Genomic DNA, 17081 nt, shown 5'->3' on the forward strand with positions numbered 1-17081 from the left:
AAGCATGTTGTAGTAGGATAAATAATGGGATTGGGGTAAATCTAGGCTAATTGGGAGTGTGCATAGCTGGTGCAGCCACCCACTGGTAAGGACATGGTTTAAGATAAGAGCTGGTTATGATCTAAGAATGCACATCAACCATTGGTAAATAACAGACTGGGTCCTGGTGTGGTTTGGGGGGGCTGTTTTTTTTATGTCTGGGTGCATGTCAATGCATTTATGTTGTGAGCTTGTACATGAGAGTGTTTCTCTGAGTGTCTAAGGGGAGGTGGACAACTGGAAGCTGTGGAGTCAGATTTATACGCTTAGTCATCATCGGAGGAGGCGGATTGGCAGGTTTGCGTTCAAATCTAGTGACATCAAAAATAATACTGATGACAAATAACGTCTGCTGTCATTCTATTCATATCAACCACTTTGGCTGATGGATGTGTGAGTGAAGGTCCCCTCTGTGATCTAGACTACACTCTTGCAAAAAAGGCTTATGTTGTCCCCATAGGAGAACCCTTTTTGGTTCAAGGCAGAACCCTTTTGGGTTCCATGTAGAACCCTCTGTTGAAAGGGCTGTAAATGAAACCCAAAAGGGGTCTACATAAAACCAAAAGGGTTATACCTGGAACCAAACAGGGTTCTTCAAAATTGTTAACTTATGGGGAAACCATAGAACTCTTTTTTTCTAAGAGCGTAGGGTACATTCTGATCTCTGGCCTGTCACATCCTGAGGTATCTCTGTGGGCACTACACTGGGCAGGAAGGGTGGTGATTGAGGGAGAGAGAGCTGAGATAATGAAGAGCCTAAACTCCTAGGTGTCCCTATAGAGAAGATGGGGAAAACTCCCTAACATGTAATTCACAAGGACTGCAGAACAGAATGAGAGAAAACATACACACACACACACACACACAACAGGAATCAGTGAGAGACATCTATTCAAATATCATGGTAAGTAACACCAGAGCACCAGTGTGGTGGTTTATGCCTTCTGACCAAAATAAAAACATGCCACATGCCAGCAATCACTTGATCCGCAACAAGTTACAGGGCATGAAAACTAGAGGCTTTATGCATTTTTTGCCATTAGTATAAGAATAACATCTAATTTTAAGAGATTATGATAATTCCATAGCTGATAAATGTTGCATGTAGGATCAAAGGTCCCACATGCATATGGCTCACTGACACTATGTTTCTACATTTTATTAACATTGAAAGATATACAGTGTAGAAATAAATATATACATCTTGTAAAAAAGATATACATGTATAAATATACAAATCTATGATTATTAAAGAGAATAGGCCTACTTACAAATGTTACCTGCCTGGAGTTTCAGTACTTAAATTCAAAGATTTCCAAATTAACTCACAATAGGCCTACATCATAGTACAATACTGGGATAGTGAAATGCATTAAACAGAATTAGGTTTAAATGCATTAAATTAGTAACAATGTTTGTAACAATGTTTCCATGCATCATCCGTGTAATAACTTTGTAAAAAGCTTCTCTGCACTGTAGTTAAAATACCACTGTATTGTAAAGTGGGACAGGTCTTGAATTCTGATTTGCAGCATTGATAGCGTCATTCAGGATGTTGTTCGATACCATCGTTAGCGTTGACCCGGCATCCTTTTGTTTAAAAGCTGACTGTCGACTCGCTTCATCTGGAGCCTAATAGCTAAGCATGACTGGAAAATCGATAGAGTTTATGACGTTCTTGCAGTGACCATATCCAGTCGACAGAGCAAAAGTGAACGTGATTGTTATTTGAAAACGACTCTAACAAAATTAACTAGTATGGTAGGCCATATATTTTTTTAAGTCATATCACTTTACAGCAGTTTTGTGCTCTGTTTGTTTACCTTTTCCTTTAAAGTTGCTTGCTTCTCCATCCTGTGTGTATGTAGGTTACTTGGCTTCTGCAACGAGCTTCTCTCATCCCATGATAAACGTCACTAAATGTAATGCAAAGTTAGTTTTTTCACCACCAACAAGTCTTCAATTCTTTCCAAAGTCTGTTGGTTTTAGTCAGATAGTCGAGAAACTGTAAAAAATTCACCTTAAACGTGGTTTGTTTGCGTTTAAGAGAAACTTTTCTCAAGGAAAGTGCGCCATGTTGTCAAATTCTTGTTCCTTTTTTTCTCGCCTTATCCCCTGTTGCCATAGCGGATTTCAGTGGAGCAGACGTATATTGAGCCAGTTTTATTGAATAGGCAGCCAGTCCAGCTAGCACATTTGGTTCCTTAGAAGTTGTAGGAACGTCAGTATTTGGTTTCCCATTTGTTCTGGGAACAAAGCCATATGTTTCCTGACCGGTAAAACGGAACCTTTTAATTTTAAATTTTGCCTGTTCTGGGAACATACATTTGTTAGGTTGCAGGGAGATTCTGAGAATGTTTTACTATGGTTCCTTGAAAGTTTTTCCTGGGAGGTTTTATTAAAGTTCTGTGAATGTAAATTAATGAAATAACGTTCACAGAACATGTTTCAATAAGACTTAACACTGCTAGCTTAGTTTAACTGTTTTGAAATCCAAGCACAGATAGAACACATGGAATTGTATTTGCTTAGGCATTAATCATGCAAACACTTATTTTATTGTGGCATAGCATCAGTGAGATTCAAACCTATGATCTTATGTTCTTTAACCCCAGAATTATACAACTGCGCCACCAGGATGGACCTAGCATTCCATGTTTTTATTTTTTACTCGTACAAAGTGTTCATTTTAGTCTATTCAAACAGATCCCAACAAGCACTCTTTAAGAACACACTTATATATATATATATTAACCTTTATTTAACTAGGCAAGCCACTTAACATGATAGAGGATAGACAGAGTTTTGTTTATATTGAGAACAGAATGTACGTTTTTAAATAACATTATTCTAACGTTCTCTGAACGTTACTAAAGCTTTCTTTAATTTTTTTAATGGAAAGTTGTCTTAATGTTCTCAGAACAATTTGGGAACATTACTTTAAATAGAACCTTGAGGAAACCTGTAGGAAAATGTTATTCTGAAGTATTGAAATTCCGACAGAAGAATGTTGCTTCTTAACGTTCCCATAACAATGTGAGAACGAGACCAAATAGAACCATGTGGAAACCTGTAGGAGACGTTATGCTGAAGCACTGAAATTCCCACAGAACGTTGTTTCTTAATGTTCTCTGAACTATTTGAGAACATTCCCAATGTGAAACGGGTTGGAGAAAGTTCCTAGAACATTACCAATATTGAAATGAAATGTAACCACGTTTGAACTTTTTGGAAACCTTCTGTTAAAGTAATGAAATACCATGAAAATTCTTTAAATGAGCTGAGAATGTTCCAAAGCCAAGCAACTATCCTGCACCATTCCCAGAAAGTTGTGGGAAGGTTGTAGGCTATGCAAAATAACCATAGGAAAACCACACTCTCACCAAGCTCTGAGAAACATATGGTTCTCAGAACATTATGTGCTAGCAGGGAGGCTACCTAGTGACAGTGGGGAGTTTGCCTACCATGTCTTCATTCCCTACACCTGTGTTTGTATTTGTTTAATGTGTGGTATTTATTCTAATCTAAACCACGTTGACCTTGAATATATAAAGAGTCTTCAAAACTCTGTGGAATGTTACTGCTTCCTTCTCACCCTTGATTGGCCTACCCTCAGTGGAAATGCTCTTCGAGAGACAGATTTTCTTCCATGGCCAGCAACACTTCTCAATACATACTGAATATGTGTTGAATTGTTCAATGTCCCCATGCATGCCAGACAGTTCGATACTTTCTGCCATTGCCTGTAGAGTTTCTTGACAGTGTTATATTGAGGAATGTCTATGCATATCGGCATAGCTAGCCTATAGCAGGGGTGGGGGTATTATTCTGGAGCTAAAAAACACTCCAGGTCACGGAAACCGAGCCCAGGTCACTCTTGAACGTCTACAACTATATACAAAGTATGTAGAAATTATAATGGCCCTAAAAGTTTTCAAATAACTTCCCCTTTTCTGGACCGCAAATTGATTTTGACAAACAAATCATTCTGGGAAAAAAATCTGTGCGGCCCACAGCTAAAATTTTAAATCCCGATGTGGCTCTCGAGACAAAATTATTGCCCACCCCTGCCCTATAGCCTACTAGCCTATGTTGCAGGAACCTAAGGAGTCTAGAATTGACCCTTTCAATGTAAATAGCCTGCCACTCGAAGTTGTGCTCCTCATAGGAAATAGTCCAAAGGCCTTTTTTCCTTTGTGTATTATCCTATATCATATTTTATGTTACACTTTAGTAGTTTAGCAAAGCAACTTACAGTAGTGAATGCATAAATGTATATGTAATGTTGTTGTCCACAATTGAAATGGTCTATATTTACGCATGCATAGCCTATTTGCTTTTGGGCATATTTTAGAAAAATCATGTTTATTTGGGTATGTTAAGTATATTCAACACACGTGGGCCTACGTGGTATGCCCATAATAAACATACATTTGGTCCCACCAATACTGTCTCAGCACTCCGTTATTTAATCTCCAGTGGATAAAGTACACTGGCCACCAGAGGACGCTGCCAAAATACGTGTAGACCTGTCGTAGATGTCCCTGTCGTAGATGTCTCTGTCCTGAGCCTGGACTCCCTCTCTCAATGTGCCATCTTGTGTGTTAATTAACTGCACTGATACAACTTCAAGATAAAGATAGAATTGGGCTAAATGATAGTCCTAAACATTTATACAACAGGCCTAATATAAAAGGGCTTTGAATAAAGATATGCCTCCACATAGCCTAATTAAAAGGGTTTAAGGGTCAGCATGCCACCTCAATGTAGTGGGTGTCTAACCCCTGGAAATGTTGCAAATTCCATGATAATGCAGACAACGCACCCTGTGCGACCGCAACTTGCGCGCGCTCCAGCTAACACTCTATTATCTAAATCGTCACTATCTGTCCTAATAATGTCTTGTCGTAAACACTTGAGAAAAATATTAGTTTAACATATTAGTTTAGATTCAGATTATGACTCTGACCAGTTTAGTTCACAACGTTCAGATGTCTAGGCTACTCAGCTCACTGAGTTCAGACATTTAGGCTGCACATGTGCAGTCATACATTACACATAATCATTTTAAAGTAGACAAAAATCTGATTAACAATTCATGAAAATAAATGTTCAATGAAACCGTTTGCGATCTGTATGCTTCTAGACTCCTATATTGAAACCGATAGCCTATATGATGCGTGACACCGTTGGGTATTGCGCGCACTACACAATCATAGAGAGATCACAAAGAGATACATTGTAATCGCGTTTTGTTTTAGGTCTATTGGTGTCATTACAAGTGTAGCCTATACTATACAATCAGTCAGCAACTTTTACACAGTCCTATTGTTTTATCAAATGTCCTCACCATGGGGACAGTATTTGACAGAATGTCCATCATTGGCAGTGGTGGTTTATATTTTGTCCTCTGACCATGAACCTCTCCAGACGCACGTGAAGTGTGTGGCGTTTACCTAGTTCGAACTGCACATAACGAGTTGGGATTTTAGACATTGATCACGTTTCCAACAACATGTTTTTTTTTCTTCTAGTTCATCGACAGAGACTCATACATTTTATGCTGAGACAGTAAAGGCTTTGTAGAAGACTACAATAATGTGCGTAATCGTTGAATAGCCTAGCGTAGAAGGGCTGTAATTTCACCATTAGGGCACTTTTCAGATGTTATTTGATAGAATAACTATATTTCAATGTTTGTATTTAGATGTCCATGCATTACTTTAAAGATAATGCTTGGTCTAAAATATGTTGGTGCTATGTGTTTGAAAGTAGTTAAATAGTGTCCAGCAATGCATTTCTTAAGAGCATGATATATAGTCTATTTAACTTTGATATTTTGCAATGGGCTATTTTACTGTGAGTTGTCCATCCAGACAGCGATATTACGGTTCATACGGATCATTTATTCATTTATTGTCATCAAAAATGTCTGTGAATATACTTGTTATAATGCATATCCTTGCGGGAGCAAATGTCATGTTGACGACGATTTAAACCTGCCTGATCCGGTTTAGCGTCGGATCAGGCAGGTTTGAGTTGTCAACATGACATTTGCTGCCGCTGAGCAGATTCCACTCGTGGATATGTCACAGTCGAACCCGCCGCTTTTGGTAGTGCGGTGCAGAGTCAAAATAGTTGTGACTCTTTTGGCAATGCCGATGGTGTGGATCCCTGCAACAAGCCAGAGCAAAGGACACAGTGTAAAAATTGTCTGCATGCAACATTTATCTATAGACTGACTGACCAAAATTTTGATCCCATTATTAAATTATTAGTGGAGTAGTCAATAACGTGCGTAAAATGTCAATAAAACTAAAGCAAGGGACATAAAAGCAAGAGACACAACCGTGCATTTGTGTATAAAAGCTTCCCTACTATAGGGAGTGGAAATAAGTCGAGTATAACGTTGTTTCCATTATACAAATTCTGAGCATCATAATTTCAGCATTAGCAATTTTGTATCAGTTTGATCTATTACATACTGTAGGCCTGGCATGATGTAAGTTCAGGTGCCCATTTAAGAGTTATGATACAGTTCCTATAGGCCCAGCAACTCTAAATATAATGTATCTTAATATGCAGGACAGTTACAAAATAAATGAATGTCCAAAGATATGTCTGTTTCATTATAATAAAACCCTATTTTGCTGTCATTTTGAGGTCAAGGTGATCCATTTTAGTTAATGAAATTGACCACATCACCTTGGTATCTTAAATCAATACATTTGACAGAAATATACAATATATTATTTTGTCTTATACTTAGGCCTACTTATTAGAGGAAAAGGGGGTGAAATTCCTTATTCGGTGGCATAAGGTCTTACATCCCCACCTGTCTAGTCTAAAGGAATTCGGGGTGTTGTGACAGCGGAGGAGTGCCCAATGGTGATTGGTTGCAGAGGGAGGTCCCTGCTGCCTAGCCCTCTACTGTAGGTATAAATCCACCTACTAGTTCTCATCAGGGAAAACTCTACTGGAACTGTCTAGTGTCCCACTGTACTTGACTTTTGAGAAGTTAGCATTTTACTCTAAAACAGAAGTCTATTAAGGTAAAGTAAAAAGTTTTGAAAATGATTCTTGCTTTGATTTTCTTGGTCTTAAAGCCTGAAACAGATGTGCTTGTTTGAATGATTCATATTTTCTGTTTATAGGGTCAGTGATTTTATACATTGTAAGTGCATTGAAAGAAAATTATGATAACACAGAATTAATTTGTAGTAGGAAATAGTAATGTAATTAATTATGCTATTATAAGCACCTGTCTGGTTGTTATAAGACACATTTACCACCAGTTGTTTTTCAGTATTCATCCCTGAGTTTCTATTATGTCTTAGATAGATTGGCAGTCTACTCCCTTGCTTGCTTGTATATAGGTTTATGTTCATCTTCTTTCTGTAGCGCTAATATAGTGATATTGAACTCAACCTTTAATGAGGGTGATGTTCATTGATATGGAGCTCTTCCTCTAAAGCTTGTAACCACTGCTGATCATTGTGAATAAACACTAAGTGCACAAACTTAGTTTATTGATGTTAAGCTCTTCCTCCACAGTTAAATATACATATTTTTTTGGGGGGGGGGGGGGGTTTAATCCATTGTTTTTAGTAAGGTATACAATTATTGAAATGTATTGAATTGTGTGTACGTATTCATTGTTCACACTTGGAACAGAGATTAATTCCTCAACTTGTCTGTCCTCAGCTAGAGAAATGAAGAACCCACAGGAGAGAGCTCTTCACGTGGCCACCCCACTGAGGGAGAGCCTTGCCCTAACCAAAGTGGCAGGCACCTCCGTCTATCTGAAGCTTGACTCATCCCAGCCCACAGGATCCTTCAAAATCAGGGGCATTGGACACCTTTGCAAGACAGTGAGTGAATCACCCATATCTACAGCTTCGGCTCATGAGTTGGGAGAGGGAAAGGATGTGGGTGGAGGGAGGGTGTGCTTGTGATAAGACTGGGGGATGGTGTTACATAATAGGTTGTGCTAGTACGCAGTAAATCAGTAGTGGGTTGGGTGTGTGGATGGTGAGGGGGATTGTATATATATAGCATGTTCCCAGTAGGACCAGTCCAGACCAGTTTGAGGTCAGTCCAAGTCTGAACACCGGGTTATCATGGCAATGCGGGGGGGAGGTAGTATTTTTAATATGGGGTTCTTCTTCTTCTCGTAAAGGGGAACAGAACTGTGAGTCATGTCATGTGCTCATTGTTGTCTTTCAGTGGGCCAAGCGAGGCTGTGAGAGATTCGTCTGCTGTTCAGGTGAGCAACTGATCACAGCCTTGCCTTGAAATCACCATTAAATGTTTTATCACAATACAAGAAGCGTAACGTTATCTCAGAATTCCATAAGCTTATGGGCTCTTTCAGACAAGCACTCTCTGTATAGTATCCATTTTCCTAAAGTGGCCGGTGTCATTGCTCCATCACAGGAGGAAATGCTGGTATGGCTGCTGCCTACTCTGCCCGTAAGCTTGGTGTACCTGCCACCATCATCGTGCCCAGTGTCACACCCAAACCAACAGTGGAGAGGCTGAGGGACGAGGGCGCCAATGTGGTGATTCATGGCAAGGCGCTGAATGAGAGCATTGAATATGGACAACAGCTTGTGGCCAACAACCCTGGATGGATCTTCATCTCTCCCTTTGATGATCCTCTCATCTGGTGAGTGACAGATGCCATATTCAATACACTTCCACAACACCAGTGTTGCTCTATTCTCTGTTTGTGTGATATTAGTCATAATAAGAGTGTTTTCCATGAAATTATGAGGAAAGCTGATAAGGGTTAAGAAACATTCCACTCTATTCCAATCCAAATGAAACTTTGCATCAAGGTATATTTTGTTATGTACATTTATGATGCATTGTATCCTGAGTGTTAGCATGCTTTACTGAGTAAAACGTGTACATCATTCTCTATGCTATGATAGGATGATTGGCAGAATGGAGCAGGATATCTTATCATGCAATTGTGTGCTGGTGTTAACAAGAGGAGGGATTTCAGATCATTTAATCCGACAAGGTTACTGAACCCTTTATGGTAGACAGATATTTCTTGTTTATTTCATAGCCAAACACTAATTATACACCTCAGCTGAATACACTTCATTGTTATCAGCAGCATTATAGTGGAACCTGCAGCCTATGTCTTTTCATGAACAATTTACAACGTAGATCAGTTTGAAAGATAGTGTTCCATTCCAACCAACATAGAACGCTGTATACAAAGCAGATTCTAAGGACTCTTTTGCAATGCATCATGACGTGCTTTGTGAATGAACACTGAAAACTCACTTTTTCAATGTGTGTGTAGGGAGGGCCATATGTCTCTGGTGAAGGAGCTGGAGTCCGAGCTGCAGGAGAAGCCTGGTGCGATGGTGTTGTCTGTTGGCGGTGGAGGCCTCATGAACGGGGTTGTTGAAGGACTGCGCCGTGCCGGCTGGAACGATGTTCCAGTCATAGCCATGGAGACTGTGGGAGCACACAGTCTCAATGCTGCTATGAAGGCTGGGAAGTTGATCACTCTGACTGAGATCACAAGGTAAGAGTCACCCTCACACTGAGAGACCAGAGTCACTGAAACATTACAGCCAAACAGTCATATTTTAGCACAAAAAGGCGATCCCTGTGCACAATAACAATTCTATCATTTTCATCTCCACAGCATTGCCACCACGTTGGGCCTGACAAGAGTATCTGCACAGACCCTGAAACTTGCTGGTGAACACACAGTTTACTCCGAGCTGGTCACAGACCAGGAGGCTGTCAAAGCTGTCGAGCGCTTTGTTGGTGAGTATAACATAACGTAGGCTACAGCTGTGTAGAGGGTCATATGATTACTATACCTAGACATGCCCACAAGCCTCTCTGACACAAAATTCCTCTTTCTCCCTCCTCCTCCAGACGATGAGAAGGTCCTGGTGGAGCCTGCGTGTGGCGCTGCCCTGGCAGCTGTGTACTGTGACATCATCCCCAGACTGCAGAAGGAGGGCAAGCTGGCGCGGGACCTGGGACCTGTGGTGATCGTGGTGTGTGGAGGCAACAACATCAGCATGAAACAGCTCCAGAAACTGAAGAAGCAGCTGGGCATGTCATTTAGCTAGACAGACAGGCGGCTTTGCGTCCTGCTTATCCTTTCTCCATCACTCCATTCCTCTATTACCCCGATCCTTCCAGTTAAAGCTCCCCTACCTCATTGGGTACTACCAATAAGGGCATCCGAACAGAACTCCATGGGCCAAATCATTCCAGACTGTGTGCAGTATAGGGCTACTCTTGAACTCCTGAAAGGGGCTGACTGACTGAAGGATTAACTGACTATGGATTCATCAATAGCCTAATGCTAAGGTAGATACGTATTGATAGGCATACAGATAATCTACTACTCTGGCAGTAGTAGTCTTTGAATTGAGTAACCTAGATCCACAGGCAGCTGGTGGCACCTTGATTGGGGAGGACGGTTTCATAGTAATGGCTGGAACGGAATCAATGGAATGGTATCAAACACATATCAAGCACATAGAAACCATGTGTTCTAACATTCCATTGACTCCATTCCATCCATTATTATGAACCGTCCTCCCCTCAGCAGCCTCCTGTGCCTCGATCCCTCCAACTCAAATCTGAACCTCGAAGCCAGTTCAACTGCTTTTATAAAATGATTATTCCCCTCTAATCAGGGATTGATTTAGACCTAGGACACCAGGTGGGTGCAATGAATTATCCAGTATAACTGAAAGCCAGCAGTAGTCCAGACCTCGTAGGTTAAGAGTTGAATACCCTTGACCTAGATGATTAACTTAACTAAGTTAACCAAGTAGAGTTGTATTGTTGTTTGTATTTAGAATGTTTTATGTTCATGCAAAATATACCTTAGGTTGTATTTTCTTCTCCCTCTTTTGTACTGTATGAGTGATATTTAAAAATAAATTATATTTATTTTTTCCTGAATATCCTGTCTGGAACACCTTTTCTTATAATCTGTTATAATTAGATGCATTTAATTGGCCAGTCATATGGTTCACTGCAGGCCAGGGGATCAATCCTAAAAATGATATATTGAAGCACTCAGCATTTAAAGGTATGACATATCACCGACCTATCCATGACCACCACTGTGAAGACAAGTGGCTTTTTAAACCGTTTATCATTGATATACCAAAATGACACCATACCATGCCAGATTGACTTTGCTAATAACCATGGCAGGTGAAATTAAATTACAGTGTAATTACATTGTATTCTAAAGAGAAATTTGGTGATATCTGGTCACAACCAGTTCTGGTATGACATAACAAAAGTGTCTAGTAAGAAGGCATGTTACACTGCAAAACTATTTGGACAAGTCTAGCTTAAAAGTTATGATAATCAATATATCTTGGTTCAGGTGTCCTCTAAGATCCTGTCATGTTCGTTATAAAGATCGGACCAAGGCGCAGTGTGGTATGCGTACATTCTTATTTATCTAAAGAATGACCACTGAACAAACTAATGAAACGTTAAGCTATACAAACAAGTGCTGACAGGCAACTACACATAGACAAGATGTCAACAAACACCAAAGGGAAAATGGCTACCTAAATATGATCCACAATCAGAGACAACGATAAACAGCTGTCTATGATTGGGAACCATATCAGGCCAACATTGAATTACAAAACCCCCTAGACCTACAAAACCCTAGACATACAAAAACCCTAGACATACAAAAACTAGCGTACCCATCCTAGTCACACCCTGACCTAACCAAAATATAAAGAAAACTGAGATATCTCAGGTCAGGGCGTGACAGATCCCTACATTTACAGGGTCATAAAACCCTTATAAACAACCAGCTTGAATGGAGAGTTTTCCTGATGCCCTTGATAAGCCAAATGTATCGAAATAGTGTAGTCTGCCCATTGAATATACAGTTGAAGTCGGAAGTTTACATACACCTTAGCCAAATACATTTAAACTCAGTTTTTCACAATTCCTGGCATTTAATCCTAGTAAAAATTCCCTGTCTTAGGTCAGTTAGGATCACCACTTTATTTTAAGAATGTGAAATGTCAGAATAATAGTAGAGAGAATGATTTATTTCAGCTTTTATTTCTTCCATCACATTCCCAGGGGGTTCAGAAGTTTACATACACTCAATTAGTATTTGGTAGCATTGCCTTTAAATTGTTTAACTTGGGTCAAACGTTTCAGGTAGCTTCCCACAATAAGTTGGGTGAGTTTTGGACCATTCCTCCTGACAAAGCTGGTGTAACCGAGTCAGGTTTGTAGGCCTCCTTGCTCGCACACACTTTTTCAGTTCTGCCCACACATTTTCTATAGGATCGAGGTCAGGGATTTGTGATGGCCACTCCAATACCTTGACTTTGTTGTCCTTAAGCCATTTTGCCACAACTTTGGAAGTATGCTTGGGGTCATTGTCCATTTGGAAGACCCATTTGCGACCAAGCTTTAACTTCCTGACTGATGTCTTGAGATGTTGCTTCAATATATCCACATCATTTTCCTACCTCATGATGCCATCTATTTCGTGAAGTGCACCAGTCCCTACTGCAGCAAAGTACCCCCACAACATGATGCTGCCACCCCTGTGCTCCACGGTTGGGATGGTGTTCTTCGGCTTGCAAGCCTCTTCTTTTTCCTCCAAACATAACAATGGTCATTATGGCCAAACAGTTTTATTTTTGTTTCATCAGACCAGAGGACATTTCTACAAAAAGTACGATCTTTGTCCCCATGCACAGTTGCAAACCGTAGTCTGTCTTTTTTATGGCGGTTTTGGAGCCGTGGCTTCTTCCATGCTGAGCAGCCTTTCAGGTTACGTCGACATAGGAACCGTACCCGTTTCCTCCAGCATCTTCACAAGGTCCTTTGCTGTTGTTCTGGGATTGGTTTGCACTTTTCGCACTAAAGTACGTTCATCTCTAGGAGACAGAATGCATCTCCTTCCTGAGGGGTATGACGGCTGTATGGTCCCATGGTGCTATACTTGCGTACTATTGTTTGTACAGATAAATGTGGTACCTTCAGGCGTTTGGAAATTGCTCCCAAGGATGAACCAGACTTGTGGAGGTCTATAATTATTTTTCTGAGATCTTGGCTGATTTCTTTTGATTGTCCCATGATATTAAGAAAAGAGGCACTGAGTTTGAAGGTAAGCCTTGAAATACATCCACAGGCACACTTCCAATTGACTCAAATGATATCAATTAGCCTATCAGAAGCTTCTAAAGCCATGACATCATTTTCTGGAATTTTCCGAGCTGTTTAAAGGCACAGTCAACTTAGATATAAGTATCATGCACAAATTATGTCAAATGTTCAGTTGGGTCTGGATGGTTACACTTAGTGAATGTGCTTTGGCCAGGTCAGTACGGACCTTGTTGCTCCTCTAATCCTATGTGTCCCTGCCTGAGATGACGGAATACGCTGGAAGTCAAACTTTTCCCCCCTCCCTCATCCAATTGGCCGGTCAGAGGGCTGTGACCAAGTTATCTTTCCTCATTGGCTGGCAGGTCGTTAAAAAGGAGGCAGCAGGCCCTGGGTCTTGAGGTGATCAGCCAACTGTGAAAGAGGTCCTCTGACAGGTTTCCTTCCCCCTTTCAAATGACCCAAACTACCTTAAGAGTCCCGGCACAAAACATTCTCAGAATTCCTAACATGCAGCCCAAGATACACGCAGTCTGGGCTTTATATAGCATGCAACAGAGCACAATATGTAGCGTACCAAAGGGTGGAGTGGGGGTGACAGTTGTCAGACAGGCACAGATCCAGCTGGAACTGGCCTGGCACTTGCTGCTCTGAAAAGGTGTCTGGTTTATTTAGCAGGCTTGGGTGATGGAACACGTGTTGGAGTTGGGACTAGCTAGGGCCCTTAGATAAAACACACAGCAGAAGGATGGCAATAAGAAGCAGAGTAGCCAGCTTCATCTGTCATGGTCAGCACCCAGTCTTTCACACAATGGTCTGTGGGGACATAAGATAACCAGATCCTTTATCTTTCAAAACCCTTTCGGTAAACTCTTGAGGTTTTGTTGATGTGTGAAGAAAAGCATCACAATTTATCTGACAGGCTATTCTTTGGCAAACACACATTTGAGCAAAGACTGTCAGATTAAGTGGATTTACACTGTGATTAAATGCCAGTGAATGTGGCTGTGGGAAAAAAACACTCAAATAGAAGAAATGATAATATATCAAATACTGACAAACCTTTTGACCTCCTTGGGAGCGTCGGGGCATCCACCATGGCTCTCCACTTCAACTTTTTCAGCGCGAGGGCTTTTGCCTCTTGCCAGGATGTTCTCTTTCCATGTGGGTTGTCGTCCAGCGCCTGTCTTATGTTTGTTTAAATTTTCGTGTGTGTGTCCTGACAAGAGCAATGAGTCAACAAAACATGCTTACATCAAGACATGTTTTATTGTGACACAGAAATCTCAAACTCCATCTTATCCTTTACCCCTGTATAGTCCATTTTAAAGATCTGTGTTATGTTTGATGTGCAGAGGTAAGACAGTAAAAGTTAATTTAATGCAACCATAAATAATTGTAATAAATATCAAGTAAATGTACAGAACACATTTTCTTCTCTCAACACCTCTTCGTATGAATGTCCTTTGTAATGGTCTGTTCTACTCCTCCAAAAGAGGTCGGAATAGAAGGAGCGTCCTTGTTAGCAGCGATTTACCCTTTAAAAGAACAAAACCAAAACTAAATTGGCAAGCAATCCAAACATCCATCTCAAATATTTTGCGGTAACTGTCGTTGTGTTCTTCAGGTCCCGTCCAAGTCAAACGGCTGTTTTACTCACACAAGAAAACATGTTTCACCATGGAGTAGAAGAGAATGAGTGATAGAATCCATCTGAGTTACAAGACATCAGGGCCGGACGACTGCATTTGGGGCCCCGGGGGAACCGACGTCCCCAAAAACATAATGCATTTCAACACAGTAAGCCATGGTGCAGAGAAAAATGTGCAGTTTTATAATTATGTTCTACACATTTAGTCATGAGGCTAAGATTTTTTTTGCAGTGTTAAAGCGAATTTACTGCAATTCTACACTTTTTGCCAAGGGGCTACGATAAGATTTTCCCATTTTAAAGCTAATTTCCTGCAATTCTACACATTTTGCTATCATATGCTATTTTTGGGGGGAGGGGGGGGGGGGGGGGGGGTTGCCCTGCGTGCCCGTTCGGTAATCCGGCCCTGCAAGACATTAAGGTGATATTTTACTGGTAATTTCAAAATTTGTAAAAAATTAAAAACCAACAAACTGGATATCCAATAAAGAATATCCTAGTTAGCTCATTTTTAAATAATATTTTTTCCCTGGAACAATAGTGCAGAAAAAAATAAATAATAATTGGTGAAGTGATGCAACAATTTTATAAAACTGCCATCAAATATAACGTAGAAGTATATTTACATTTTTTCTTTACACAGCTAAACATTTTGGTTATGGGTAAAATAAAACAAAAAAACAAACAGAAATCCTGCTCATTCATCACAGGAAATCTATAAAAAGGCAAAATGAAAGTGAATTCCACCCCCTGGTGTGTGTATTGTGTGTTGGGCAAGGGGAGTCAGCCCACATTCAGTAGCAGTAGCACACAAGCAGCTCAGGAGAACATCTCTCTCTCATTTCACAAAGAAACACAGGTTTCACAACCTGAAATGCAAGTATAGGAGATCTGGAAACACAGAAGGCCAGATCTGGCAACCAGGTAGAGCTTTAGCCTGGTAGTCCAGCTTCAGTGTACGTGACCTTACCCTTCTGCCACAGCTACTAGGATACCTTAAACTCAAAGCTGCAACTTAATAGATTAAAATGACTTTTTACAAGACTTATATACCCTCTTAATAGATTTGAATAAAATATATTCACCGTATAATATAGGCAGATAGCTAGTTTTGTCCTTTAGCAGTCCAACTTTACAGGCAGTAACTATATAATGTCCTATACAGCGCTTGTCAAGGTTTTGAATGCAGAGAGCTGAACTGGTAATAAATAGGCAGCATCATAGTAGTCCACTTAATATCTAAAATGAACTCTAACATCAAACAATACTCAACTCTTGCTTCCAGAGGAATATTTGGGGTTCCCTTTTCACACAGAGCCTCCCTCTCCGATTTTTGAGGAAGTGCTGCTTGTGGTAAAGGCATGCCTTAGAAAGATAGTCCCCTCTGGTAGTGTGTGGGAGGGGAACTGTAAGGACCTCTGAAAGAGAGGGAGGATAGGAAGAATAAAGAAAAGTGAGGGGAAATAAGGTGGAAGAGATTAACTTCCCCAATAAACAATAATGGTATGTGCCCTGTCACAGCTCCCTCCCACTCAGTGTAGTAATCAAAGAGTTACCTCAATGTCACTCCAAAACTCAGTGCAACCAGAAGAGACACCAACATCAGTGTCAAGGCAAGTGGGGCTGAACTCCCCTATATCAGGTCTGAAAACATGAGTCAAAACACACTCCTGAAAGGCTCAACCTGATTACAATGTTATTGAAATGAAGCGCTGGTACAAAGCCAAACATAAAACAAGCCAAGAAAGGAAAAGCTTCAGTGTGTTCTTGGTAAAGCAGGCTGGCCTTCTGTTCTGTGGGTAGTCCCAGCTGAAGGTTCAGGAGAGGGCGGAGGTAAAGGTGGGCGGGGGATGGGGTGATGAAAGGGTGGGGCTGTATGGGTAAGAAATAGTAAGGTTGGTGTTGAAGCGGCATCATATGGAGGTGGTGTACTCCATCCATCAGGTCCCTTTAGCCGCTGAGAGGGTCCTCACGGTAGTGGATGGAGTAGCGCAGCTTCTCCAGCATCACATCCAGGGAGCTGTACTGGGGCAGCTTCACCATAAACATACAGGTCTCCACCCGGATGTAGCGAGAGTCTGGCGAACCTGGAAACCACACAAATAGGTAAACATACTGTAGGAAGAAAAAGCAACTTAAAACATTAAAAGGAGCAACATGTAATATTTTAGGCCTAAATTGTATTTCTTCATGGATTTTGCAGGTGGAAATGTCACATGTATAATATAACCTTTAA

General features: G+C 40.7%; 3 protein-coding genes across 8 annotated transcripts in view; 1 reads left to right on the forward strand and 2 right to left on the reverse strand.

Annotated features, from left to right (window-relative positions):
* Window positions 1–2186, reverse strand: part of LOC110526490 (tetratricopeptide repeat protein 28) — a 317670-nt gene extending 315484 nt beyond the window's left edge. Inside the window, 1 exon segment of the mRNA XM_036979789.2 lies at window positions 1863–2186. Within this exon segment, the coding sequence (XP_036835684.2) occupies window positions 1863–1892 (30 nt within the window). The 5' untranslated portion in view covers window positions 1893–2186.
* Window positions 1685–10995, forward strand: LOC110525680 (L-serine dehydratase/L-threonine deaminase). Of its 2 annotated transcripts, none has more exons than XM_090237495.1 (7): window positions 1685–1800; window positions 7744–7910; window positions 8266–8305; window positions 8476–8707; window positions 9359–9586; window positions 9710–9834; window positions 9949–10995. In XM_090237495.1, the coding sequence occupies exons 2-7, from the start codon at window positions 7752–7754 to the stop codon at window positions 10146–10148; spliced, it is 984 nt and encodes a 327-aa protein (XP_090093621.1). In that variant the 5' UTR covers window positions 1685–1800; window positions 7744–7751; the 3' UTR covers window positions 10149–10995. The 2 variants fall into 2 exon arrangements, with proteins under 2 accessions (XP_090093621.1, XP_021461700.1); XM_021606025.3 differs by lacking the exon at window positions 1685–1800 and adding an exon at window positions 6997–7091.
* A 3449-nt stretch (window positions 10996–14444) lies between these two features.
* Window positions 14445–17081, reverse strand: part of LOC110525681 (putative E3 ubiquitin-protein ligase HECTD4) — a 70964-nt gene continuing 68327 nt past the window's right edge. For 4 of the 5 annotated variants that reach the window (XM_036979795.2, XM_036979793.2, XM_036979796.2 and 1 more), the window contains exon 75: window positions 14445–16932. In XM_036979795.2, the coding sequence (XP_036835690.2) occupies window positions 16796–16932 (137 nt within the window). In that variant the 3' untranslated portion in view covers window positions 14445–16795. The remainder of the gene's footprint in view (window positions 16933–17081) is intronic. The other variant, XR_005052053.2, reaches the window with a different exon arrangement.

This window comes from Oncorhynchus mykiss, chromosome 6, assembly GCF_057628025.1.
Source record: "Oncorhynchus mykiss isolate SJ-2025 chromosome 6, ASM5762802v1, whole genome shotgun sequence".
NCBI classification, from domain to species: Eukaryota; Metazoa; Chordata; class Actinopteri; order Salmoniformes; family Salmonidae; genus Oncorhynchus; species Oncorhynchus mykiss.

What these genes read in the sequence shown, in the direction of transcription:
- LOC110525680 (XM_090237495.1), top strand. Translation starts at nt 7,752, where the DNA reads ATGAAGAACCCACAGGAGAGAGCTCTTCACGTGGCCACCCCACTGAGG. An exon ending in ACTCTGACTGAGATCACAAG is followed by an intron (nt 9,587 to 9,709) that starts GTAAGAGTCACC and finishes TCATCTCCACAG; the next exon opens with CATTGCCACCACGTTGGGCC. An exon ending in AGCTGTCGAGCGCTTTGTTG is followed by an intron (nt 9,835 to 9,948) that starts GTGAGTATAACA and finishes CTCCTCCTCCAG; the next exon opens with ACGATGAGAAGGTCCTGGTG.